The following is a 27,628-nucleotide window of genomic DNA, read 5'->3' on the forward strand; positions in this document are numbered from 1 at the left end:
CTCTACCGTACGTGCAGACGCGCGCGATAGTACCTTGAAGTATGTTGTTTATGCAGCGAGAGAAGAAAATGAAAGAATTGTTCATTTGGACGTACACTATCAAGTGAATGGCTGAAATAAAATAAAAAGAAATCATTTTAAGCAATCACGCTTGCCAATAGTACGTTTCAGGGCTACTGTTTTCGCCTGCAACAGAGTAAATCTAATATTTCGAATTTACATTGAACCATACCTATTCCGTAAATAAGGCTAATCTCTTGTTACGTTGATTCAACCTGGAACGCTACTGATATGAGCCTCACTGGTGAAATATTTGAATTTGATATGATTGGAACATTATACAACTTTTCTGAATAAGGTGATGTCATGACCATCCCATTTAGGTCAATAGCTTATATACCATTATGTTATCCCACGAGCCCTCAGATCGAGTCCCAAACCACATGTCAATGTATGTAATTAGGAATTGCGGATGTACTATCTTTACAAGTTCAAGTTTTAAATTCCGTGAATGTGTTATTGTTGATAAAACCATTTGAAAGCAGTTGTGGACTGGAAAGGAATATATACAGGTAAAAATCTACTTTCACTTTATTATAACCTATAATATGTAACTATATATATTCTCTTCACACGATCAATTCAAACAAATACCCATATACATATTTCAATACTACGAAGTATAATTTTTGTATTTTTGTGTCGAATGACAACGTCATAGTTGGCATATCTTTGGAACGTTTCTACATTTGTTATCCGAACTATAGCCAACAAATATAATTATATCGACTACATAAAATTTATTTATTGTTTTAACATTGAAAAATATATATATATATATTGACCTTTGTGCAATATTATTACTACAAAATCATATAAGTATACAGGACACTGATTTCTGCCGTATCACCTCTGCTTTTGGTTTACCCTGTGTACTTGGCCCGGAATTGTCCTTTCGTTTTGGTGGCGGGGGCATTTGTTTATTGATCGGTGGGGGAGATTTTGAAGAAGTGACATTCGATTTTTCCTTTCCTTCTGACGAAAGAGGAGAAGAAGCAGGTGGGACTGCTTTATCTGACATTGGTTCATTTGAAACTCTGTCGTCCGTGGGAGTATTAGACTGTTGTGATTCACTGATTGGCTCCGTTCCTTCCCCATCTTCCTCTCCATTATCGATTATTTCTAGATGAATTTCCACTCCATAACCATCAATCTGTTGTTTTAATTCTTCAAATTTGTCGTTGTCAAACTTCTGACTATTGTTATTAGTAAAATCTATGTACAGTAATTGAGCAAATGGCATACTCATTGGACCCTCTGGAGGCCACTCCATACTCTCCAATAATATTGGTATCATTGGTTTCTTCAACGTATCTGCTAAGCTCACTTCACGTCGACAGTTTGTTGACAGTGCATATTTCGGTGTACAACTAGACACTATTACCTGTAATTAATGCAAGGCAGTTAATTGATGTGCATAAATATTATCAAATAGACAATAACGCAACGTAAGGTACGGTTGTCCAAGAGTTGACACTATTTACCTTAGCTTTCCTAATTCCTCGGTCAATTTTTCCATATAAAGCATCACCTCCTCCCATTTGCATAATATCTAACCAACAAGTATACCCTAATGACGTCAGCTTTGAGTAGAGATTCTTGATCTGTGGCTGGACACCCCATTGGTATGAAATGAACACATCAGGATCCTCTATATTCTGAAAAATACGATTAGTCCAGTTAGGTTTGATGTTATTAAACGATGTGTTTTATTATCTATAAGCCTACTATTGACGGGCAGGAAATTAAAATCTATTCTTACCTCCTCATTATGAGGGCTGTCTTCTTTCGTCTCCGTCTGTTGCTTCTTTTTCGGTTTAACGATCGGGGTGTCATCAACTTGTGGAACGTAGTTCTTATATTCTGATGAATACAATTGGATAATTGGCATTTGATATACCATTCACGTATATTGTTTGATCTAACATGCACTTATGTGCGTTCTTGTACGGCGTGGACAAATTAGACAATGTTTCCATTAAAAAGGAATCAACAACTGCCTCATTTGACAGAATACGTTGATAGAGATAAAAAACAAAACATTGATACTACATCGCTTACCATCTGATATCTTTTCTGGATCTGGTGCAGCGTGGTAATTTATTTGTCCCAGTAATTCAGCAAATGTCGAATCAGACCAGAATTTCTCTCCTTTCCTGTATTCTTTTTCGGGACAGAATTTAATATACAACAGTTGGGAGAAGAGTACGCTCATTGGTCCAGGTGGAGGCCAATCAATTTCCTCCAATAATAACGGTATGATTGGTTTGTTCAGTAAACTTGCGAGGTTTATCTGAAACAAAATGTAACCACGTCATCTGATCTAATCTTCGGCTGTATGCAATTACGTTATGTAAAATAATGATGGAATCGTGTTACCGGAGCAAACTGAGAACGACTATTGACCATACTAGATACGCTGACAGCTAAACAATGTTTACACATACCTCGTGATTGCAGTTTTTAGATTGTGAATACTTCTCAGAACACATTGATAAAACTATTTTAGCTCCTCTAAGTCCTTCATCTATTTTTTCATAAAGTTTATCGCCTCCACCCATTTGTCCAGTATCCATCCAACATTCATATCCAGCCATCTCTAAATGTTCTTTTAATGTTTTCACCTCTGATTGGTGGTCCCATTGGTAACTTATGAACACTGGAGGAGGATGTGTGAAGTCTGGAGGGGCTTCAGGTATTACTTCATCTGTTGAGAAATGCATGAATCATTGAGCCTACATTCGCCACGTAGCTATTATTTTTGGTAACGGTATTGTTTGAGACATTGCAATTTGCATACCTGCAGCTTTGAGAGCATCTTCAATAATCGTAACACAATCGTTTCTTCCAAGTTCTTTCAGCGACGTCAATACGGCATAGGTTGCTTCACTGCTTTTATGCATGGTGTACCACTCACTGCAAACAAGATGAACATCGCTTTTATGTATGCTAATTTGTTTGATGAAGTAGTTAACAAATCAGCGACACTAAAATGTAATTCTGGTAGGTTCATTATTGCAACTTTATCCGTATTCACAATTGATTGTTTTGGTATAAAGTGAATGTAATTGATTTTATTGCTACCCCGTCACCCGTAAATTGATGCAAACGCTCACCTTAATAACGACATAGTTGGATCATGCGCAGTGGCCCAATTTCTAACATCTTCCGAACTGTATCCAAGGCGTATTGCCAGGAAACGCCAGTCATGATCACTTTCTTCGTTCAGTAGTTTTGACACATCTCTGGACCACGCAGGCGCGTTACTGATAGTCTGCAAGTAAATTTATTTCAGACAGAACACACGCGGAAATGAATGATTATACGACGTGTAAGTTTATTAGGTTTAAGTAAAAGAGTGTATACAAGTATAACCTGAAAGACCATGTTACATCTTTAAAACGATCTTTATTATTACTAAAATGTTATAAAAATGAATACCAATGAGTCAAAATATCAGGTAATATAGTCTGAAATTATTTTCACTCGCTTTGTGTGTGGCGATACATTCTTGATATTGATATTGATAGTTTTTACTAATTTATATTTTATCACTCATATTATAAGTACACAATTTTCCATTTTCATCATAAAATTTTACAATTGCTGGAAAAGCCAAAAAAGCACGACAACGCGCGTTATCGTCCCGCATTTTCTGAACAACATGCATCATCTTATTTCTTTGCATTCTAATGTCTGTTGGATAATCTGCATTTACGAACACATGTCGTCCTTTATATGGGTTATTTTTCAGCCTTCTTGCAGCCTGGTAGAGTATTGTCTTTTTATCACCGTTACTCATTAATCTGGCCAGCACTGGACGCGGTCTTTCATAATTCATCACTACCGGGGCATATTTTGGAACACGATGGGCATATTCTACGTCGTACTTTATGTTGATTCCCATATGATTCGCGATAAAACGCTCGATAAACGCAGTACATTGCCGTCCTTCAGATTCCTCAGCTATATTAAAGAACATCACATTGTTACATCTAAGGCGCGAGTCTAGATATTCACATTTGTTTCTGAGCAGGGTTATTTCACGCATCATTTTCAAATCTTTTTCTTCACTGCGTGCACGTGTCATATGTGCACGGGCTCTCAGTTTACAATATGCATCTTCAGCTGTTTTTAAAGTCTGCAATACAATTGGTCTACGCATCACATATTCTGTTTCCTTGTTTTGACCATCTGCGCCATGTGTTTTGAAATGATTTACCTATTCATATTGTTTCACGTTTTCTGATCTATAATCAATCGTGCATCAATCAATAATATGCATGTTATAATCCTCACCTTTCGATCGATTTCTTCCACTTTCTCAACTGTTTCGTCTACGACTTCTTCCAGCTCATCGAGTCGTTCTCCTTGTTCAGTAACTTCCTCTTTTATGTCGCTTATTTCCTGCTCTTGGTTATCAACCTTCTCATCTAAATCTGCTACATTCTGTTCCGTTGTCGTAACACGTTCATCCAGTTCATCCACATCTTCCTTCACATCGGCAACTTGTTCAGTAACTGCCTTCAAGCTACACGGTACATAAATGAAAACAATGTCTTTAATCTCCGTACGTATTATAGCAGAATACGTTTTTTTAAAGCGGGGGAGTGGTCACCTGCGCATGCGTCAGTTGACCATAGCGTGTCATTGTTTACCAACAAGCGTCTACCCATTAGCCTTTGCATCTTTAGCGTGTGTTGTTATCATCGCTTGGGAGCCTATTCCCTCGCGTGCACAGGTCACGACCCTCCCGCTTTAAATAAATCTAGATTGCCATTGTGAGATTTGTATTCCCATGGCCTCGCTGTACTAATAGCAAACAACACACATATGTCTTATACTGATATACGAAAATATGTTACTTCATTGCGCAGCTGGTATTTACAAATATAATTGCACAAATGTGTTCATAGTCAAAGGAATATAGGTTTGTGAAACTCCTTTACACGAATGATACTAAAGCAAATGGTCAGGAAAAAAAGTATCAGTTACTTCAAGATGGTGTACAATGCGCGATCATAATGCTTTTACATAACGTTTGATTTGAATGTAATTTTGTATATACATTACCGTACAGTACAATTAGTCAAAATAAATTCATAAGGCCAACATAGTGATACAGGCGACTACAACAACGACTAAAATGTCGCCACCTACTAATAATATGAGGTTATTACGAAGATAACTCAAAGTATGCACGAAGACAGTACACGCGGAGGTCGATGCGACGACGTATTGTCTGAGTGCATACTTTGAGGTATCTTCGTAATGACCTCATTATTATAGGTATCTTCGTAATGACCTCATTATTATATATCTTTTTCATCCAAGGATACATAATGGGAATGCCGAAATCCGAAAAGTTTAGAACAGAATCAGCGAACTTTTTTGTGTGGAGTCCGGTCAAACCCTGGTGGCAGCCATGTTTGTTTTTATTATTAGAAGGCGCTTACGCACGTAATCATTCCATATTTGGAATTCGCATTTCCGTATATGGTAGGATGAACATACCCCCGTAAAATACGACACGCTGTAACCTATGGCGTTACGGTGACAGATGTATAATAAAGCTTAATATCCTTTTGGAAGTCTCTTCCATGATGGGACCAAAAACGTAAATTTATATGCGTTGTAAGTATACTCACCTCCGTCCCTCTAAGACATCAATTATCTTATCAATAACATCATTTATTGAAGGTGCACTATCTCGCAGAGATTCGATCAGCTCTCTGTTCTCTCGAAGTAGATAAATGTACTTTCTCTCAGCTATTTGCTTCATACATGCGAGAATTGTATACAGATATACAGTATGTCGCCCATCTTTCAATAATTCTACGAAGATTCCTGTTATTTTCACTGCCATTTCCTGTTAGATGAAACAAACACACTGCATAATTGAATTCCACTTTAAAAATAATTACGCTGCGATTACTGATGACGTAACATCAGTTTAATATTATCAATATATTTGATAAGTATATGTCATAGCTACCTCATTTAGCATCCCAATGTTAGCCAGGATAGTAATAATATGATAAATAAAGTTAGGTTGGTTATCTGCAATTTCAACAAATTCGTCAACGTGTTCCACGAACTCTTTGGGTTCGTGGTTAGATAGTGATGACAATACCATCAATCCATATGCCATGAAGCTGGTATCTGGCAACCCTTCTAAGAAATAGTCCTTGTACGGCATAACTCTCTGTTAAAATAGAATACATATATTACATTAGCCGATAAATTATGTATCGCATATTAGGCAGGTCATTCTGTGGCATGTAAAAGAATGATTAAATCTATTGACATGAGGCGCATTATGTTAACTTCACAGTTCGAGTCGTGTTATTTAGCGTATACGATTTCAATATTCCAGTGCAGTGTTATGAAGCAACGTAAGCTTTCTAGGTATCGCCATACTGAGTAATAACAATTCCAACAATTGCATTCGTTCATAAACTTTTGACATCATAGCTTAATGTCACTAAATATGCCAGTATTTCATGATGTTAATGTTCTGACACACTACTGTTTTTAAATTATCATTAATAATTATATTAATTCGGATAATTCTGGTAGTTTCGAATGTCGACTAAAACGAGTGTGTGATATAAAGCTGCATATATTTGAGAGGTTACTACACATTTTGCAAACTTCAATTATATGCCTACATAATGAGATGTATAGTGATTATTTTTTAAGGAATGTGAGACGACCACGGTTTTAATTGACTCTATATTTACATCAGTAATTATATTACCAATACTTCTCGATGGTAATATGTGTTCATAAACGTCGATATTTTTTGTTAATGAACCAGAACGCTTTATGTTGGAATACACGCTCACAAATGTCAATAAAAGCGTTAATTGACCTTTAGAAGCCACGAAGACATACATAGGATAACAGCATATGAAATGTTGTGACCCGTCAATATCAGAATTATTACTCTTGTGCAGTGACACTTTTTGTTCTCTTTCGATGGCTCAAAGCAAATACAAAATTGTACACATATTAAATATAAAACTATAAAAGAATTTATTGGAAAATAAAAAGTGTTCTCACTTCAGGGTATTTCTTCGCTACTTCGTCAATTAATTGCAATAGATAGAAACTATTATTTCCTGAAAGATCTTCACGTTTCTCCATAAGATCGTCAAATCTTTTCATAACGCCCTCTTCGTCTTGTGAAAAGCATCCTTTCAACGGAGCTGCAACGAAAAAATAAACAAGTTATATAGACATTCTCCGTATTATAATAGCAGTAATGCGAGACAAATGCACATCGCCTAACTTACATAGTGCCATATATTGGTCGTGATGAACCACTGCGTCGACCAATTCATTGATGTATGGCGCGAATAATTCTGCGTTGGTGACAGAGTAAAACGCACGGCCAGCACCATCTTGCAGCTCTTCCACGTCGCAGGAGAGTAACTTGACCAGATACGGGATGAATGGATCTAAATGTTTGGAGTTACCCTAGCAAAGAATTACAAATCCGTTGTCAACAATACGATAGATATTTCACGCGACATCCGTGATTGTGTTAACAAATCAACGGTATTAATACATTCAAGTTAATACTTACTGCAGTAAATATTCCGTGTAAAATCCATCTTATCATTTCACCCCAAACAGACAACTTTTGATAACCAGTTTGATCAAGTTCGTGTGTCATTGCGAAATCGATGATACCCAATAAGTACTCTTTATGTTTGTGTAGTGTATTTGATTCTCTGTAATATGTAACATTCGTAGTACAAGTCAATTATACGTATATAATGTCCTATTAAATTAGGCATATGTATGCGTAAACATCCAAATGCATACATTCACGAATCAACAAATGACTAACAGCTCAACTACTATGCAAGACGAATGTGTTTTATGGTAAATTATTTACAAGTTAAACATTATGTCTTTCACCGGTTCATTACCATATTTTGCAACTTTGCGTCAATACGAGATCACAAATGTAACACCTTTTTAATTATGCTGAAATTAAGTTTGTATTGACCGCTATACTGACCCTACATGTCTAGTAGTCCAGTCAATTGTATACTGTAACATTTTACTTTGATCGGAACAATCTTCGTCTATTTCATAACCATCTTTCTTTATTAGTTCTTCGTATGCTTTGAATACCGCTGACACTTTCTTGTCTTGTCCCTAAACAAATAATATAACGATTAATTTAATAGCTTGATATATGGCATATTATTTTCATCTTATTTTGTATCTGATAAATATGTCCACATAACATGAGAAATACGTTATACTACTGTTAAATCTATATATTTCTACACAAGTTCTTACCTGAAATTTGATCTGCGGAACAATTTCACCACCAATCGAATAGTGTATGGGGTGGTCACGTATAATGCAGTACTCCAACAAGTCTAACAGATTCCCGGAGACTTTCTTGAGTATGTTGTGATTTCTGAAAACCGCAATGAGATCATTAATGTAACAGTCATTTTTAACGTATATTACTCCACCTAATTGTGGAGGCGAAAATTCAAGCATGGTGAGGTTGGTAACGCTCATACTCACACTGTCACAACGTTTAATAAGCTCTTTGATATATACTTATGAACAAATACACATAGATGACCACTTGAGGTGTCTGATGTAACCCACGGGTTACCCAGTATTTGATTAGGACTCAGATTGATATATGGTTCTATCCAAAGCACATGGCATCACTCGTGATCCGGGTATCCATCCTGCGTTTTCACGTACCTTCGTGAAATAGGCCGCAGGTTACGCGGAATCACTCGTTAAAATAATGTCCATACCCCGAAACGCCAGGGCAAGGTCATTGGGCTATCTATGTCATATTACTTTTCATGGTCATTACAACATTTTTTATTTAATGAAATTGTAAACTTACTCAAACAAATCCACTAATTTGTCAACAACATCGGAGTAACTCGACGCATGGTCGCGTTTATCACTTGTCTTAAGCACTTCCGGCGGAAACTCGATTGGTACCATCCACATTGATATTATTTTGTTGGCACTGTCCACATTTTTCTATTAACAAAACAGAGCTACAACTTACAAACACTAGCACCACTAAAGGGTTATTCTTATATACACCCGATTTAGGAATCTCCTGAATATGTTTTTTTTGTTTGCCCAAAGAGTAAATACAATTTAATTTAATAGTATTAAATTTGTACAATGATAACAATGAAATACATTCAAGCTCTGCTTCTCATGACAAAATAAACAAAACTAGGTAACTGGTTTAAATTTCTTGAACTCATAAGGAAGATAAATTTGTTGTAAGTGAGGGTCAGTGCAACACCACACAAGCAAGAATTTTGCTCTAATACACTGATTATTATAAAATATAAAGACCTCAGAGGCCCAATCAAATTTTACGTACATACCTTCCACATGACGGCTTCCGACTCGTAGCATATGTCTTTGATAACTCTCATGTGTTGTGTAGTCATTCTTTCCATACATACCATTATTATATCTATGAATTGTTTGGAATATTTTCCTTTGCTACAAAATAAATTCAATGTTTTGTAAATCCAATCAGGTTGTGACATACAATTTACAAACTGTATTCTCTTATAAACTTTAAGATTAGTAGTACGATGTTATTGACAATGTACTTCCGGGTCATTACACATATACAGGGAGTTTAATACTAGTAGATTATATGAGCAATACAAATAATCGAAGTTCCACTGAAACTGACATTGTCATTATCCGCGGATAATTAAACATTTGCCTGTGTTACCTTCCTTTTGCTGCCTTTACGTAGACATCATCAACGAAATCATTCATAACATATGCTTTGGTCTTAGACTTTTTTAGGTCTTCAGGCTTGCACTCCCGCAAGGTATTAACAATGAGGTCGTTTCTTTCCGCAATAAAGTCTCCCGTATTCTGTGTTAGTATATACAGCAGCACGAATAATTATAATAAAATATACCAGTATATTAGTGTCGTCAACTGCGATTTTTTTTAAATATGAAAGGCGCGGTTAAATAGAGCATAATGCAACGTTAACATGAATTGCGCTACGAAAAATTGTACTACTAACATTATGAACAATGTGATATATAGGAAGCATTGGAAAATTGAAGGGAACTTTTCCTGAAAGTGTAAACGACTGTCGTCTCGACCGTCGAAAAAATTGATCGTGCTTGCGCAATGTAACGGTGAGCCAGAAAATTGTCTATGTATTGGTCACTAAATGAATTTTTTTTTTAAGGCATACAATCTATGTAATCGAAAAGAATTAACATTTACAAACGAGTGTAGTAGGAATATGGCATGTTGGAATTCATGCTACCCTCTTGCTGTAATTCAAATTGTGAAATGAAATATTTTATTTTCAATCTATAAGTGTTCAGAACGTTTCCTTGATTGTGGGTTTTGTGTTGTTCTATGACAAAATGAAAATTATTTTGATATATGTTAGTAATAATCCCGGCCCAAGTCGGATATACCACTCGATGTTTCACAGATTAAATCGCTTCATATATGCTATACAGCGTGTAGATATTTACAATATCTTGTGGTATGCCCGCGTAGGGGTTGTGTCCCGGAATCATTGTGCTGTGCTGTCCAATAGTATCCCTAGATTTGATATAGCACCCTCAGTTCCTTTTGTATTAGTTAGGGTCATATGAAAGTTCTAGTCAGCAGGCATGTTTATCAACCTGCTAGAACGCATTGTAGAATCAGCGATGTAAGCTTATTTTCATTATCGATGTTTATTTGATGTTTCAATCGTCTCTAATTCTAGTTAGATTTTTTATCGAATTTACTGTCGTTTTAGATATATTTGAACTGCCCACATGTAACGCTATATAAATGTATGCAGACTGCCATGTTTATTGACAGTGTACTTTCTACGCTTTCCCCTTTGTAGTTTCAACTATACTAAAGCACTTGAGGGTGGTTATGTTTAGAGTGGTTAACACTAGTACGGATATATACGCATCACAGAACAGTCTAATTATAACCGTTACATCTGCGTATCGAAAAGATGTAGACCTTGTATTTTTATCTGGGGGGCAAGGGGGGTAGCTGGTGCAGGTTACAGGAAATAAAAAAAAAGCATTTTACGTTATTACAGGAAATAAAATACAAGTTCCATTTACAGTTAAAATTTGTGTTTTACACTTTACAGATAAAGTAAATTCTTAATAACATTATTTATTTCTATAATATATTTGATAATTTGTGTTTAAGAAACAAAATTGGAAATTGCGCACGAATTGCAACATTTAATGTGGAAAGTGCTTTATACGCTTACAAAAAATAAGATCTTTGTAAAAATTACGGACGAATAAAATAGCTGATTACATTTTACACCTTGCCCATGTCTACGAAATTACGTTTTTTAATTTATTTAAATTACATTATTACGAAAATAGAAACAATTGGTTACAGCTTACGAAAATACCCCTTGCCGACCCTCGTTTATATCATCACACTTATTATTTTGCGCACACATGCTTACCTTATGAATGTACTCCCTGCCATAGCAAATGATCTGTTCACATAATGTAAAACATTCTGGTTTGTCTGTCTCGTAGAGCTTGAAAAAGTATTGCATAATGCATTCTGCAAATTGTTCTGGATTGGAAGATGAAGTTTCACTAGAAATAAATAAATATATCAATCACTAGATGAAACGTATTTGAAATCTAAATTATAGAGACATTAACCGTGTTGTTCAGTGTTCTGTCATGAATTTGTTTTCGCGTATCTGTTAATCGACTTAATTAGCTGATAATTAGCGAATTGCTGTGTTATGTCTGTCATCGTTTAGGCCTATTTGAAGTTTTGGACGGAAATTAGCTCAGTGATTTGGAACTAATTACGAGATAACCGTCGCTATTCGGACTACTAATTCTGACAGTTGGTATTCGTAGTTATTAATGTAGTGAACGATTAATCAAAAGATATGACGTATTCAGTACTTAGTGTGATTGGCTTTATGATTGAAGGTTACGCCCTAGAGTCTTTTTACTGCATTGTAATTGGTTAGAGTTTTGAAAATGAATAAAGAGAGTTTGAGTTGGTCTTGGCAAGTACTCCACGATAGACGCAGTCTAAGAGTCCAGTCCTAAAGAGTCTTGACACAGTCTTGGACAGAGTCTTGGGTCAGCCTTGCGATAGTTTTGGGGATTTTTCCCCAGGGCGCTGTGTCTTATAGAGTGCTCGACTGACTGACTAAGACGAGAGTTGAAACGTATTTCGTTGTGTGTGTCTTATTTGACTGTAAAGCTTAAGTGACATTCCTGATCCCGTACCTCAAGGGGACGCGATAGAGAGACGAGACGAGATTCCCCCTAACAAGTGTGGAGAACCCGAGAGTAGAAGAATTTATCCCCTGATAGTTCAGTATGAAATAGCTTTCATAATTTCACCTAAATGTACCCACCCTAGTCCTGTTAACAAGCTCCTTATGTTGGAGTAACAGCGTGATGCTATATCTTTGTCTTGTGGGTATGCTTCATCCAATGTTACGGTCTCGAACGCCTTGATACATGTCGGGATAAAACTGTAATCGTCCAAGTCCTGTACATATTAATGTAAAACCATCAAAATACATACGATACAATTGATATGTTTATTCATGTCGGACGGCCTTATTATATAGTTCCTACTACATTGTTCACAACAAGATAACGCTGTACACGAAATGCCAAGTATGTCTGTAGTTATGAACAAGTTTGCGAACACATCACAATCACACACAAACATGCTCACAATATTGTAAATAGCGGATCGAAACCCATGACCAATCGCTGCCATCGCATAAGAAACGTGAATAATTAAAATCAAATATCGCATAACGCTCCCTTTACCCCTTTAGGCGTTTTGAACAACAGTAAAATAAATATACTCCTTTTGTAGATTTCTCTTAATTAAAATATTGCAAGAAACCAGATTTATGTTATACGAACATAAAGTCAGTGGTCAAAAAGATATGTGCACTACGGTCTATTGTGGTAATTTGAAGACTGTATACGCTTTCTATCACACTTACACTGTAAGTCTGCATGAGCGTAGGCAAGCCTAAATACTAGTAGGTTTCGATTGTATACAGCGCCACCAGTGGCTGTTCCCGGTTCCATGCGTTCAGAACACTCAAAAGAATAAAAGGTGATATGTGATATGTAATACCGATTATTCACGATGGCCGCGATTGGAGACGAATTGATCGATGTGTGTTCTCAACTTACCGCGAAACTTGGACAATCTCTTTCAAACAGTTTCTGTAATATTTCTTTCTGTTTTTCGCCATACTTGTCTAACTCATCATCGGGTACACCCCGTGCCATGTTTACATGCTGTAAAGGAGCAAAAATTAAGGTTCTTTATTTGTAAAACTAATGTTATAATGAAAATTATTATAACAGTATTTCAATTCCCTTTATACCACGGTTTCCGTAATTCAAATCCATATATACCACGGTTTCCCATGTGTGTAGAGGTAGGCCCAAACATGAATAAAACACAAAAGTGTTGAATTTCTTTGTCAATGGAAATCGGCTAAAATAATATTTGTGCGCTACAGGCGTAGCGGATAACAATGCTACCCGGGTATTTCGAGTTCAAAAGAGAAGCATGAGAAAAATAGGAATTCTTTCAATCTTCAAAACGCAATCAGGCTTACGGTGCCAATTGGCGTCTCTATTATTTGAAATGATGTCGATTGAGATACATAAACAGACTGAGGCTGCCGCCATCAGAAACTACACGAATACACCGCACAACGACAAAATTTTCGTGCCGCTCGGTGTAACTAAAATTAACAGGGTTGCAATTACAACAACGTTTCAGATGCTGTATCACTTTTTAACATAGTCATTAAAGGCATTTCTGTGTCTCGATTTTGACCAGTTCAATCCACATACACACTCGTTATACTAGCTCGTAAGCACATGTAGTGAAACTTGTCAAAATCTCGTGATATACCTGCCCCTGATGAGTAGTTATTTCTTTACTACCAATATATACGGTACACGGAATTTATGACGGAGAATGACACGCCGTGATGGTATATGAATTGTTTGCATGACGCCGTGGCCTCGCTGGCAACGACAAAATCAGTTATGAAACGGGAGCGTATCGATATTGAAAAGCTAAATATTCGTTATATTGACCCTTTCATTTTACATGAAATGGACATACCGACAATATAACAACAAATAATCACCCACCCACGTTGAGGAACGTAAGGCTGTCTTGTAATTGAATAAGCCAAAGGAAGCGGAAGTGACGTCTTGCGATCAACCGAACACCATATTTTATCTCTTCATATATCCGTAAGGCGATCTACATGTAAAAGTGAAAGTAAAATTATAAAGACTGTACAATGCTTAGTATTGTCCATATTCAATGTATTCACCCTGTGCGCTGTGACACCAATGGAATATACCGTGTGTTGCACTCTATTCCCGAATTCATTGTCGTGTGAATCATTATATATATTATGTATATCCAAATAACGTGTAATCTGCCATATCAGTAATATTTCTAAATAAACCAACTCACCTATTCCGTCTTACTCGATATAGCGATAGCTCGAACCAAACGCTGTGGAGCGAGAAGCCTCCGCTTATGGGGTCATGGGATAGACTTTGTGGTTGCGTTAAATCACCTTGACACGACCTCGTTATGGTGGTGATACCTGCATTGAAAGCCATGTGTCACGTGACATCAATGTTATGCTTGGTTACCAAGGCTACAAGCACACGCGTCAGTCAATACACGTGGCTTTTTTTACTAACTGCCCTAGTATAAATGTTTGCTCAACATAATTGCACTCTATTCGACGCAAAACATAATCTAAGGCGTGATACATACATATACCCGCTGCACGCTAATCATAACTTGAGGTCGCTATAACACAGATCTGTTAACGCCAAAATCAACAATGACGCTCATTGCCTAGCTTAATATAATAGTGCATTCATTGACTACGTGAACCACCTCCATTCAGGAACATTTGATTTACACTGAAAATATATGCAGTTCGACAATTCAATAATGACCCCGACTGTATTTCTAATTAAATGAGTCAAAATACAGCAGTGTATTGGTACAACATATTGACTCAAAAGAAAGTCAGAGCCGAAGATTATTATAAATATACTCTAAATACTCTAAATGTTAGAAGCCAGATCGCCGCCCAGTGTTTATAAACACGCGCCACCCGTTTGTCGACAGGTCTCTATTGACACAATAGTATACTGACTGTACCATTGATAAGCATCAAATTATTGTTTCAGTAAATCAACAAAAAACAAAAAATTGCACGCTGCTCGTGTTGAACTGCCGATTTGAATCGACTTCCGCTGTATATATATATGTACGAAGATCTTCGTATGACTTTACGTCATTCGGGGTCATATTTTAAAACCAAGGTCATCTAAAAACAGAACTATGACATAGCACATGTAAGTCAAATATTACAAAGAATTGAAGTGGGTTTAGTGGATGTACCCTACTTAATATTAGTTTAGTTTGACCTATGAACACGGATGATTTTTGAGATAAACACACCGAAGTCCAGGATTCGTGAAAATGCCAAATCACGAATTTATTTCCGAAATAAATACAACTTGTTTAGCATACAACTGACAATCATTTACGAGCACAATACAGATATGATACTATCACGCAAACATAATTAATGTGTATATCAACACAAAAGAGGAAATACATGCACTCGCTAGTCAGGTGATCCGCAACGACACGATACGATACCAGGTTTTCACGATACAAAACACAATCTCATTTATAACGAGAGGTGCTAGTACATTACCTCTATCTGGTATAACTAATGGAAGGTGAATTAAGGAATAAGAACCTTATGGATATCATTGTCTGCCGTTGGTGTCACGGTAAAGACACTATTGACACAGAATGCCATAAGGAAGTGACATCAGTCTACGTTACTTTTCTCTGGACTTTCCTCCAGGTTTGAACACATATATATATATATGGCATACTAGTATTTATGGCGATTTAGTCACTTAGTCAATTTCTTAAGATGCATTCCGAATTATTTTGTAGCTGTTGTGGTGCGGGGTATTAAACCAAATTTTGTCGTATACGCGCCAAACAAGTTACAAAGTAATTTGTAATGGTAACGAGTATGAAAAGTACGATAATGTTCTAACTACGTTTGGGCCACTACGATTTACTGTGTCTTGTATTCCTGACTATCGAGATCTTTATGGCTGCTTATTTGTATAACCATTTCAAGGTTTGAACGCCTGTGGGCGCACTGCAAGTGGTGTTGTTTTTGAATGATCACCGAGGATTAACTTCATGAATTAATTTGGTTCGCCGAAAGTTTCATGACGTCACAAATTCGTCCAGGAGCGTGGCATAACTTGGTGTAACACTCGAATGAGAAGGCTTATTGTAGAGCTTGCTGATGAACTGAATGATTGTCCCTTGAAGCCTGACGTTCATGAAATATCGAGTAAGCGCCGCTGTCGTACTGTTGTACACATACAATTGTAATTCACTTTTGATTTTTTTTCTCAAAGTACCAGGAATTGAAAAACCACACTACCCATAATAATATTGATGTGTACATGTCCTGCTCTTGTGTCTAGCAAACTATATGTACAAACTGTTCCCTGTACATTTTCTACTGTAATAAAAACATAATATGACCTTACATTGCTGTGTATTATATTTTCTTTCACCGTCATACTTTCTTTAAAATAAAGATTCATTTCTTCCAACTAAACAGACAGAAAATGTCAGATACCAGCTGCAACGATAGCCATTTCACTGGTAAATGATTTCATGGACAAAGTTTGAATATGGGCATACATCTGAAGTTTGTATCCACCCTATCGCTCTCTCAACATGCATTCTGATTTTTCACGCCTCTAGTATTTTCGTTTCGTTAAACCTCATCCCCCTTTTCTGATTTCGAGATTTTTAGGATGCTTATGATGACGTGGCAGTGTTCCTCCTATGTGACTTGTTCGTCATACAATATCTCACGCGACAAAGTTCAACTCTCGCGGGATTAGACAGTCGTAGTCCAGACTGGTTCCCTTGATGATAATGTCGTATTTTGATTCAAATGTGTAGCATAGAAGAAGGTAATCTCAGGCATGATTTGTGTATTTAAATTTATTCAAATGAGATATGTCAATGTAAAATACAATTGGTTGGGTTACGTAAGTGAGCCTTCCTCGCGTGTTTAGCTGTACGTGTACATAAGTTAATTTAAATTGTTTTAATACAACTATTAATCCATAGAGCAGGTGCCTTACAGTGGTCTGAACCTTGTTATTTTTTCCAATTCAAAACAAAATTGCTCAGCTAATGCCAGAAATATCGAGACCTAATAATATAACCATAGGCATGATTGTTTCAAATTTGTCAATGTAATTTCAATTCGTCACATTTTGTTCAATTAGATATTGTCCCCAAAGATTAGCTTCTAAGACTATTATTAACTTTTCTAGCTTAATCACAAATTTTGTTCAATTCAATTTATGGCAAGATCACGAGGAATCACGATGCAAAACCATCTCTCTCTTTTTTCTTGAGACTGTAAATGTCAGTGACTTGTGAACCATATATATTTATAAAAATAAATGAAAATTCAAAATTATAAGTTGCAGTACTAGAAGCAACACCACAGAGTGGAGTTCTAATTCGCAAGGTCACATGGTTACCACCACATACTGTTTTATTTTATAATGGGATCAATGGCCATATGAACCTGCATATCTAAAATGAGAACAAAGTTCCAGTTACCCCGTGATAATTCGCTACTCATTACAACGAGGATTCTGTGATTGTTCACGTGCAATGTGGACATGATCAACACACGGAGACGACAATCTGACGTCCACTAAAACTGGACGCCGTTCTCCTGACTAGGAATTCCACAAGCTCGGCAAATGTGCAACATGTACTATTTTTATTACTGCTGAGGGAGCAGTCAATCACCCAGGAATTGAACACACAATCCCCTGACGCAGGACGAACCAGCTAAACAGTACGCCACACATTATGTTAGTTGTCGCGCCGCGCATGCGCGAGCTATTGGGTCTCATATAAACAAAGAAGGCGATTTTGACTGTTGCGCACACCAACTAGTACACACTTAGAGGTTACCAAGCTTTAATGAGATATATTGTTTGGTGTTTGGAAGGTATCAAAGGAGTAGCCGGTGATGATGCGTGCAAGTGGCGCCCAGGGCAAAACTCGTACTCGTGAGTTCGATAGAAAAGCGAATTGCATTATGGGAATATTGATGTTTATTAACACTAATGTCGCACACTTCGGCAACCATTATCACATGTAGTCCAGCACCGTGACACACAAGCCTTGAATTGATGGATTTATTATGGTTCAGTTATATTAATATTAAAGGGCGGTGGTCGTCGCGCCGCGCATGTGCGACATTTGTGTTCTAATGGAAATCACAAGTATAAGGTTTGACCTGGGCGCGATTGGCACTAATTACCGCCGGTGACTCCTTCGATACCTTCCAATCACCTAAAAAATTATACCTTATAAAAGCTTGGTAATGTCTCATTTCGTACTCGTTGGTCTGCAAAACAGCTAAGATCGCCGACTTTGTTTATATGAGACCCATATTTATCGCGCATGCGTGACGCAACGACTACCGCCCTTTAATATAAAGTGCACCTTACCTACTCCCTTTACTAACCATAAGCTATGAAAATTTGACTTGCATTATGAAAAATAGTGAGGGTCGTCTCTTGGTTAAATTGTGGTCACTTGGTAGGTTTGAAGTCAAATGGAAGTCGTCATAACGTTTATTTGACACACAAACGACAAGCGCTCGCTCGCACACGCACACACAATACGCACACGCACACACTCTTGTTCGTATGCTCGGGCACTTAGTTCAGGCACTGCCGCACGTGATACCGATCGACCAATGAGAATGCGTATATTTTAATTAAAATTGATTTCATAATTGTTAAAGTCTATTTCACCAATTTTTCGAGAATTTTCTGTTTCTATTTTGTACGGATAAAAAATGACCCTAACGAGCATGGCCACCTCCTTGTCTGAGCCAGTAAAATGATCACTCCACATCTTAGCTGATCTGAAGAAATGTTAGTTTATGTCCGTGGTCTTTCACAAAAATTTGTCTCTTTTTAAGAACTGAGGAGAAAGTTGTACTCGCACGTTCCACATGGGAAAACAACGTTGGTCTGGTCAGAAACTTCCCAGTTAACAAGGAAATTTGGATATTTTGCAACAATGAAACTGACCGATACTGGAGAAAAGGTGTGAGCATAGAGTGAGGTACTCCATGGGGTGAGAAACTGAAAACAAACGTCATACTTGGAACAATAGAGAAGAGACATGCTAAATGCACGTACAAAACTAAACAAAACGAATGATACACAAACTGTGATTGGCCAGATGATGTGTTTCGTTGCTTTCATTCACATTCTTTGTCTTGATTGAGTGAGCGAAAGATTTGTGCATATTAGTAAGATTATTATTACCATGGACTACCATATTGCTTAAATATAGATTTATTCGTCGCAGTAACCATGTCAACCATATTTGCCTCCACTAATATACAATTTATATTAATATTGTGATGGAGAAGATATCACCATTTCATTCCCTGAATAGTTAAGAATTACTAGTATTCAACTAATTTGAATATAAAAAAGGCGAGCGATAGCAGATGAATGGGCAGTGTATTTAAACTTTTTTGACAATGCACAGACATTACCAAGACCCAATCGGGCTGAAGTCTACTTTACGTTGTCACAGTTTTGAGAAGCAGTATTCATGGCGTACACACGAAGAGTTGATATCGCTGATCGTTGTACAGCCTGGAAACAACAATTACCATTGATGAGTTAAAATTAAGTATATAATGTGTACTACAATATAACTATTACCATGGGAACGTAATGAATATATTGGAAGAACCATCGGTAAATAAAGCAGTTCTAAATAATACTAAGTCCTGTTAGTTGTAACGTATTCATACCGGCGCCCTCAATCCATTGATTATTGTCATGTTGGTGAATGTTGGAATTAGTTCTGTTAACGTGGACGCTTCTCATTGACAATATATATGTACAATATTCGCTAGCAAACTGGTGTTTACTCAGACTGGTCATTTGCATATAAAATGACTAGATGAAAGCATTTAAATACCAAATGAAACTAACCAGACAATGCCATTGATCGGCTAAGTTCATTCTGCAAGATTTCGAGGACTTGGGCTGCGCCCTCTTCTCCCTAGCAACATATAAACAAAACGACAATGCAATGTTAAATTCATAATTTAAGCTATAATGAACAAACACAAACTATCAAGGTTACCTTGGGTTCCGTCATTGAATTAAACTACTGTTGTATCATGTAACAAGTGTCTACTTATCAATATATCAATAATTATATATTTAATATATCTTAAATTATTACATATTGTGTATATATATATGAGTAACATTGAAATTGTCTACAAGTGATTTGCAAATGAGATACAATTTATAAAATAGTCTTCTAAAGTCGTTTCGGCATTTGTTGCTTCACTTCAACTGCCAAGGTTTATTTTGTCCCCGCCCCTCGTAAATATTGTCATAATTGTGTAATTTGAAGAATAAAATTTCCATATTCTTGCTCAACCAAGTGTGTGAAGCCACGAAAAACTATGCAAATTAGTCACGTGTCCATGAAGTAATTCTCGGTATCTTCACGGCAAATCAGCCCTGTGAAATTAAGGCCACAGGACACATTGCATTAGTCTTGAAATTAACAAAAGTCAGGGCGAGGCTATGACGTATTGTCGCATTACTACAGAGCTTTCATGTGAGAATATGTGTGCAGGCATGTATTTGTAATACACGCGTATTTAACTTACAGCATAGGCAAGTCCATATACAATAGGTCTACCAATGAATACAGCCCTTGCTCCAAGTGCTAATGACTTGAACACGTCAGTACCAGTGCGTATGCCACCATCCAAGTAAACCTCAATTTGACCATTCAAAGCTTTAACAATTTGTGGCAACACTTCGATCTAAAAACGAAATAATTAAAGCAGGAATAAACCCCATTAGAGTATTCAGATGTAAGACTTTCATTACTCTAATTGAAATATCGGACATTAAACGAAAAAATGGCAACAGGTAACGGGTGGGTGAACTCGTATTATTAACGACATGTCGATTTCTATTCGATCAGCAACCACATCGAAATTAAATTCCTCTACAAAGTCAAACTCAACTTAGAAACAAGACTTAAGTATAGTACTGGGATATCAGGGTGCCAAACATCCATTATGATATGGAAGATATGGAATACTGAAACGTTAGTCTTCTACCAGCTATGCTATGAGTGTGTTGGCTTTACTTTGAATACGTACCGTTGCAGGGACTGTGTCCAACTGTCGCCCTCCATGGTTTGATACTATGATACCGTCTACTTTGTGTTTCACGGCAAGCAGTGCGTCTTCTGGGCTTAGAATTCCTTTCAGTACTATTGGCAGTTTGGTGATTTTTCGCATCCATTTTATAATGTCCCACTTCAAGGAGGGGTCTAACATGCCACCTACACCGCCATACTCTGCCTTTATCTTTGATGGCGTCGACTGCAGAAGTGATCACATCGGGTGTAAATGATAACCTAATGTATAATCTTATTCATAATAACACTATAGTATTATCAGATTATGAGGTACTCATTTAGCAACGCGGAATTTAGTCATTGTAAGGTGAAAATTACACACTTTATTAAAAGTCCGACTGACAATTACAGTGGCGTTGGCACGGGGGGGCAGAGGGGGCGTGGCCCCTCCAAAATCAAGCTAAAACTCTCTGTGTCAGCAAAATTTGACTCGCAAAAGGCAGAAAATAGCGTTTCTGATCAGAGGATATACATTTGAATTTTTTAAAGGGGCATGCCCCCGGACCCACTAGTAAAGTCGCGCCTTCGGTGCAAGGTTGGTGAGCAGATCCCGCTCACCCATGCAACATTTCGTGCCGCCGCCTCTGAATTAACCAACCAACAAGAACGGAACAGCATATTATGTCGTCAAATCAGTAAGAGAAAGACACATATAGACCTCATGGTATACATGAAACGTTGTCAAGGACTCGTATGGAGTGAGTGCATCCTGCTCCAAACGTGGAACACGCCATGAAATCATTTCGAGTCATAATCAAGTACTTAGTATATCCTTGGAAAATAATCACTGAACTTAGAGTCATACTCAATATATCTGAATGTTAAACTTATATAGTACCGGCAGTAACAGTTTATTGACATTAGCACTTTATGAAACTACCTGTTAACAAGTGATTCCAAAGTATTATTCGGCAGTAGCATTCTAATTATTCTAATTGTTGGATCAAGTAGAGTTGATTGCCCACTTTGTATTTTTTGCAGAACTTCGCCCACTAATTGTTAATCAATATGATAAAATCAGTTGTTTTGGCAACAAATCCTGAATCTAGACTCCACTTTGCGACTAATCAACAAAATCAAACATATTTATTATTGGTCTAATCACTCAAGGCCACTTTATTTTCCAGGATTCTGTGAGGTAAGATTTTCCATGAACCTTTGCAAAATCCCAAGTCGTAGTGACGCTTACAGGGGTTGAGTGAGAAGTTTTATACATATCATATAAAGCGGGACTGTAACTAATATTAGTCTACTGTGATTATTTATAAAGTCACCTTATATTTGTCTGGTATGTGCACCAAGCGTACACCTGGCGGGACACTGTTACCACAGGCCATGGCATCTCCTCGTCGCTTCCCCGGACATGGTAGATCCACAGTGATGACCAGGGCTTTAAATCCAGCCTGTTCCGCTCTTCTAATCATTTCTACCGTAATATCGCCGTAGCGCCACACATACAGCTGAAACCACTTGAGTGCATCTGGACTACTTCGCGAAACATCTTCAAGTGGGAAGGTCGATAGAGTACTCAACACCATGCATGTCTTTATTTTCTCGGCCGCTGTTGATTGAAATGCAACATACTAGTACATTTCAGGGTTGACCATTAGATTAGACTACCCAGTTGGGCCTGGAAATTTCGTGCAAAAAAATTTCTTAGGTCTGTATCGGTCTGTGATTGTTATAATTCTCTCTATCACTTTTGAAGAATTCTTGGTATTAAAATGAGAAGAAGGAAAAGCACATGTTTGTAAACGTATCTGAAAAACCAGCATATACTTAATATTTATCGTACAGAGAATAAAATTATTGATGCTATAATATGAACGTTTCTCCAGCATTAGAAACTGTAAACTCAATAATGCCCAATACTCTTCTAGATAAATTTAGAATAAATTGCAAATGTGATCTTTATTACTTTTTTGTTCTTTGTATTTTAAACAAAATCTGTCCAGGCACATCAGCGAAATGATGAACGTTTTACCACCAAAACACATGTCCAATAGAGACAAAGATGTAGCCAAAATTGCTGAAACCAAATCGTTATAAATATTTAACTTTTGAGCGTGCTCCACAATTATCCAGCAAGGAATTGTGGGTAGAATATGACATTGCAACATCTGTTGCAAAAAAAGGAAAATGAGGTTTGTATCGATCGTTCTGACATAGAACGACACGGGGGCCGTAGACGCGAGCGAAGTTATCCGGCTAACAGCATGTCCAGAGGCGAATAAATTGGACCAGTATTTTCTTACTGGGTGTGCTATCCAGGATAAATGAAAATATTCAAATGATATGATATCATATCTTATATCATATTGTGTATGGTAGTAATATTTACAATTATGTACTAGTCTGTTAGATGAATTATATACAAGCCATTGCTTCGTCGTGCTAATCTGTAAACTATTATTGTAACTTTTCACAAGTGTTTCAACATGTAAATCAATGAATCTAAAGACGCTGAAAGGTTACATGACTTCACTACCATATATATGTTACGCCTTGCAGTGTAAATTCCTGGGAAGTACGAAATGTTCAATGTCAATCGCAATGTAAATATTGAAAACAACTCAAGAATATTGATTTTGTATGACACCCGAAAATTATAACAAATCGCAGACGAATCTACAGAACTGGTCGGTTATGTTTAATTATTGGTAAAGTAAATACAACAGCTGTTGCGTTTGGTACAGTACACGAATAACGAATATAACTTTAAGGCATGTGTCGATATATTTTTTACTAGGGTATCAATTTCATCTTTCATGCAGGCACTGGGAAATCGAAAACGTCTAATAACAACAAATACAAATGTGGGCGAGGTCATACACAGACGTCAAAATTAAAGAAGGTATTAGCTGACCTTCAGTAACATGCGAAGTTTCTGGTGATCGGCATTTTGGAAAAATACTGACAGATGCTTTACCTGGTTTGATAAGTTACTCTGCTGTGTAACGATGAAAAACAATGACACGTATGGTGTATGACTGGCCAGATATTGTCTAGGATTGAAAAACAATTGAACTAGAATTAGACAAATCTGATATGCACGTTTAGTGTACAACTAGCGTCATATGTTTGTTGTAGGACTAGATTTGGTCTACAATTGGTAAGATTTAAAATGGGTAATATGTGTCCTGTTATGGTTACACTTTGTCTAGGATTATTCACATTTGATACTGGGGAGGGTTAATTAATAGGTACTATATTGTTACATGACAATAACAGCGACAAAGTATTACAAATTCGAAAGCTTAAACCCAGTTTCTCTTTACATAGTGCAATGAAACATACAATACTTCGTTGAATTGCGAATATGTTTCCAGAATACATTTCTGCATATAATTTTATTTTGATGCATAAAAATTACATACACACATTTCCGTTTGTAATTCATAAATTCAAAAAAAAATGACAAAATTTCATAACAAAAGCAAGGATAACTCACAAGCCCCCGGCTATAATCAGTGATTCTATTTCAAAATAAAAAATTTTACTTAAAAATACTTTTTATTTGATATGTTACATGATGTTTCTGAAGTTGGTTGAAGTTGAAACAATTACGTCATTTCGGGGTTATATGCGGTCAAGATCTACCATCAACCTAGTACCACAAGATTCAATTTTAGAATGGCAATTGTCACATATATATATTTATTGTGGTATACTTTTTCTCACAGGGGTGCAAAAAATCCTTGAATAAACCTCCTCTGGATTTTGGCCGCTGGATTATTCGAGCAGTTTGGGATAACATAATTGTCATCTGCAATAGTCAGGAAATACTTTATACCAACTTTACTGTCAATATTATCTTTTGCATAGACAATAAAATTATATATTGTATTAATGTAAATGCTTCACACATTGCATATGATTTACATTGGCATTGACAACTTAGAATGACATATCACCCAGAAAAAATAACTGTATTATATAGCTAAACGACACTTGCATGGAGTGTACGCTCTTTTAAATGTGGAATGACGTTATCAAAACAACGTAGTGTGATTCAATCTAATATATTTTAATATTAATATAACAATAAAAAATAACCAGAAAAATTATTATTAATTAATGTCTGAAACTGATATATTGTGTATACCACAACAAATATTTAATCAGCGAGCATTTTCTTTTTCGACAAATAAACTATCCTGCTTACATTATCTAAAGAATAAGACGAAAAACATTCTAAACCCATCTTTTCTAGGAACTCTATCGCACGTTCCTTCCCCCACATTGCTCCTAAACCAAAACTATTGTCAAAATACAGAGATGTTGCCATGCAACGAAACATACTCCAAGTGTAATAAAGAGCAGCACGGGGATTGCCAATATTATCGGAATGGTTGCTATGGCAATCTATATCCTCCATAATGTATATACCATCATCCTTCAATATGCGCATAATCTCGTGATGAACGAGGTCAGGTCGAGGTAGATCGTGTACAACAGCCATGGTGACGACTATGTCGAATTTTTCAATCCAATCTTCCGCCATACTGGATGCATCGCATTGGATAAAAGTGACGTTTGTGAGTTTCATCTCAAGTGCTCGATTCTGAGCCGCAGTAATGGCCTTCTCGGATAGGTCAACACCATAGAATTTACATGCAGGATATAACTGTGCTAATGTACACACTGGTATTCCGCTACCACAACCAACGTCACAAGCAACAGCCCCTGGAACTGAACGAACATAACACGACCAATTAGACAAGTCTGATCGATAAGGACACTTACTGACAAAAGAACAAATTAAATTGGATTTATTATTAACACACATCTTGTTTCGGACATACTTAGAATAAAAAAAAAACAGAAATATGTATTACTGTACCTAGTTTGGATTGGACTTCCTCCGATGTAAATAAATAACCTTGCGGCAATTTCTGGAGTTTTAGTGACGCCATTTCATCAGAGTATTTTGTGTATGTTGGATATCTAGAATATGACACACCTACAAAAAACATACGTAATTATTCTCCTATTACTATACGACAACGTGAATCAACGTTTGGATTCAAACTCATCAATAATAACTTTATAATCACGCGTGCCTACACACGTCTACATAGGATTATCTACAAGTATGGCTACGGTGACGGAGTATTTCTACTGTGATCAATACAACGCCATGCCAAGATAAAGAAAAATATAATGTCATATATACACCTTTAGGTCCATCTTTCTTCATACAATCCAAAATGTCTTGGAAAACTCCAGTTAGTAACGGAACACCATCTGAAAATGTGGCTACAGAACCGTCCCCTTTCTTTCTTGATAAAGACTTAGCTCTATGAAGTGGAAGGAAATATGTATTCCTATCGGGGTCGACTTCCACTATGTTACTGGTAACCATAGCACCAAGCCATTCTCTGACGTATCTGTTTTGAATTGTGGGACAGGCTAGTTATATTGTAGCATTGAAATATATCGAACTAGCATTTGACTGTCAAATCTCCCAAGTAATGTAAAACCCACAGCGCCCTCATCAATAGAAACCGTCGAATTTGAAAGGTATGGAAGACATTTCAGTCACGCGCGGGAATTGAGTCCCAAATGACGATAACAACACACGCTAAAACGCAAAGGCTCATGGGTAGACGTTTGTTTGTAAACAAAGGCCATCTGACGCATGCGCAGGTGACGACTCCCACGCTTTAATATTTCTGTCAAGGGGAGCACATGTGTATGAGGGCCGGGCTGACATATCAACACAAAAAATATTTTTATACCACTGATCCAGCCACACCCAGCTATATTGGTTGTTTATCTCGACAGCTCATCTATACATTGGATATTGGCTAAATAAAGTGCAATAGGGTTATTTCATAGTTTACCTTTCCTTAAGACAGGCTGCTTCAGCAATTTCAGACGATGATCTCGGCTCATCCAACTCCGCCATTGTTTCGAAAAGCCCGGAAGCAGAGCCGATAGATATACCAAGTGAGATAACCCCGTTATTCAATATCTGCATCATTCGCTGTTCGAACGCATTCTCTTCTGACTCCGTGTCTATGTCTCCAGCATTCGCCATAGTGTCGCGAGATGTATTGCCTCGTGTGTGCGTGAAATCGTGTCTGTGTCCGGTATGTGTGTCACCCTCTCGCTAACTCAA

General features: G+C 36.9%; 3 protein-coding genes across 3 annotated transcripts; all 3 read right to left on the bottom strand.

Moving 5' to 3' along the window:
• Positions 1-567: 567 nt before the first annotated feature.
• Positions 568-14,839, bottom strand: LOC100370439 (uncharacterized). The gene is made up of 23 exons (XM_078005299.2): positions 14,605-14,839; positions 14,271-14,385; positions 13,290-13,397; positions 12,485-12,621; positions 11,558-11,696; positions 9,824-9,972; positions 9,462-9,582; positions 8,957-9,099; positions 8,380-8,503; positions 8,093-8,232; positions 7,652-7,799; positions 7,359-7,542; positions 7,126-7,271; positions 6,056-6,265; positions 5,709-5,929; positions 4,360-4,591; positions 3,177-3,334; positions 2,861-2,976; positions 2,508-2,767; positions 2,122-2,353; positions 1,823-1,923; positions 1,545-1,718; positions 568-1,444 (listed from the first exon to the last, which is right to left on the bottom strand). The coding sequence occupies exons 3-23, from the start codon at positions 13,386-13,388 to the stop codon at positions 872-874; spliced, it is 3,807 nt and encodes a 1,268-aa protein (XP_077861425.2). The 5' UTR covers positions 13,389-13,397; positions 14,271-14,385; positions 14,605-14,839; the 3' UTR covers positions 568-871.
• A 4,755-nt stretch (positions 14,840-19,594) lies between these two features.
• Positions 19,595-23,501, bottom strand: LOC144341625 (2-Hydroxyacid oxidase 1-like). The gene is made up of 6 exons (XM_085495824.1): positions 23,489-23,501; positions 22,779-23,065; positions 21,464-21,688; positions 20,960-21,118; positions 20,265-20,334; positions 19,595-19,919 (listed from the first exon to the last, which is right to left on the bottom strand). The coding sequence occupies exons 1-6, from the start codon at positions 23,499-23,501 to the stop codon at positions 19,852-19,854; spliced, it is 822 nt and encodes a 273-aa protein (XP_085351950.1). The 3' UTR covers positions 19,595-19,851.
• Positions 23,502-24,815: 1,314 nt separating this feature from the next.
• On the bottom strand, positions 24,816-27,628 carry LOC100370288 (uncharacterized). The gene is made up of 4 exons (XM_002740872.4): positions 27,351-27,628; positions 26,683-26,894; positions 26,348-26,467; positions 24,816-26,196 (listed from the first exon to the last, which is right to left on the bottom strand). Exons 1-4 carry the CDS (start codon positions 27,545-27,547, stop codon positions 25,622-25,624), a joined length of 1,104 nt encoding a protein of 367 aa, XP_002740918.3. The 5' UTR covers positions 27,548-27,628; the 3' UTR covers positions 24,816-25,621.

The sequence above is a fragment of the Saccoglossus kowalevskii genome, chromosome 22, assembly GCF_978046115.1.
Source record: "Saccoglossus kowalevskii chromosome 22, keSacKowa6.1, whole genome shotgun sequence".
Classification (NCBI taxonomy): domain Eukaryota; kingdom Metazoa; phylum Hemichordata; class Enteropneusta; family Harrimaniidae; genus Saccoglossus; species Saccoglossus kowalevskii.

Excerpts from the sequence above, each read along its gene's own strand:
- LOC100370288 (XM_002740872.4), bottom strand. The coding sequence starts at position 27,547 with ATGGCGAATGCTGGAGACATAGACACGGAGTCAGAAGAGAATGCGTTC. Across the intron at positions 26,895-27,350 it reads GCAGCCTGTCTTAAGGAAAG|ATACGTCAGAGAATGGCTTG; the intron begins GTAAACTATGAA and ends AATTCAAAACAG. Across the intron at positions 26,468-26,682 it reads GAAGAAAGATGGACCTAAAG|GTGTGTCATATTCTAGATAT; the intron begins GTGTATATATGA and ends TGTTTTTTGTAG.
- LOC144341625 (XM_085495824.1), bottom strand. Across the intron at positions 21,689-22,778 it reads ACATACCAGACAAATATAAG|TCGACGCCATCAAAGATAAA; the intron begins GTGACTTTATAA and ends TCACTTCTGCAG. Across the intron at positions 20,335-20,959 it reads TATATGGACTTGCCTATGCT|GGAGAAGAGGGCGCAGCCCA; the intron begins GTAAGTTAAATA and ends ATATGTTGCTAG.
- LOC100370439 (XM_078005299.2), bottom strand. The coding sequence starts at position 13,388 with ATGGCACGGGGTGTACCCGATGATGAGTTAGACAAGTATGGCGAAAAA. Across the intron at positions 8,504-8,956 it reads AAATTAGTGGATTTGTTTGA|AAATCACAACATACTCAAGA; the intron begins GTAAGTTTACAA and ends TGCGGTTTTCAG. Across the intron at positions 4,592-5,708 it reads GATGTCTTAGAGGGACGGAG|CTTGAAGGCAGTTACTGAAC; the intron begins GTGAGTATACTT and ends TGTACCGTGTAG.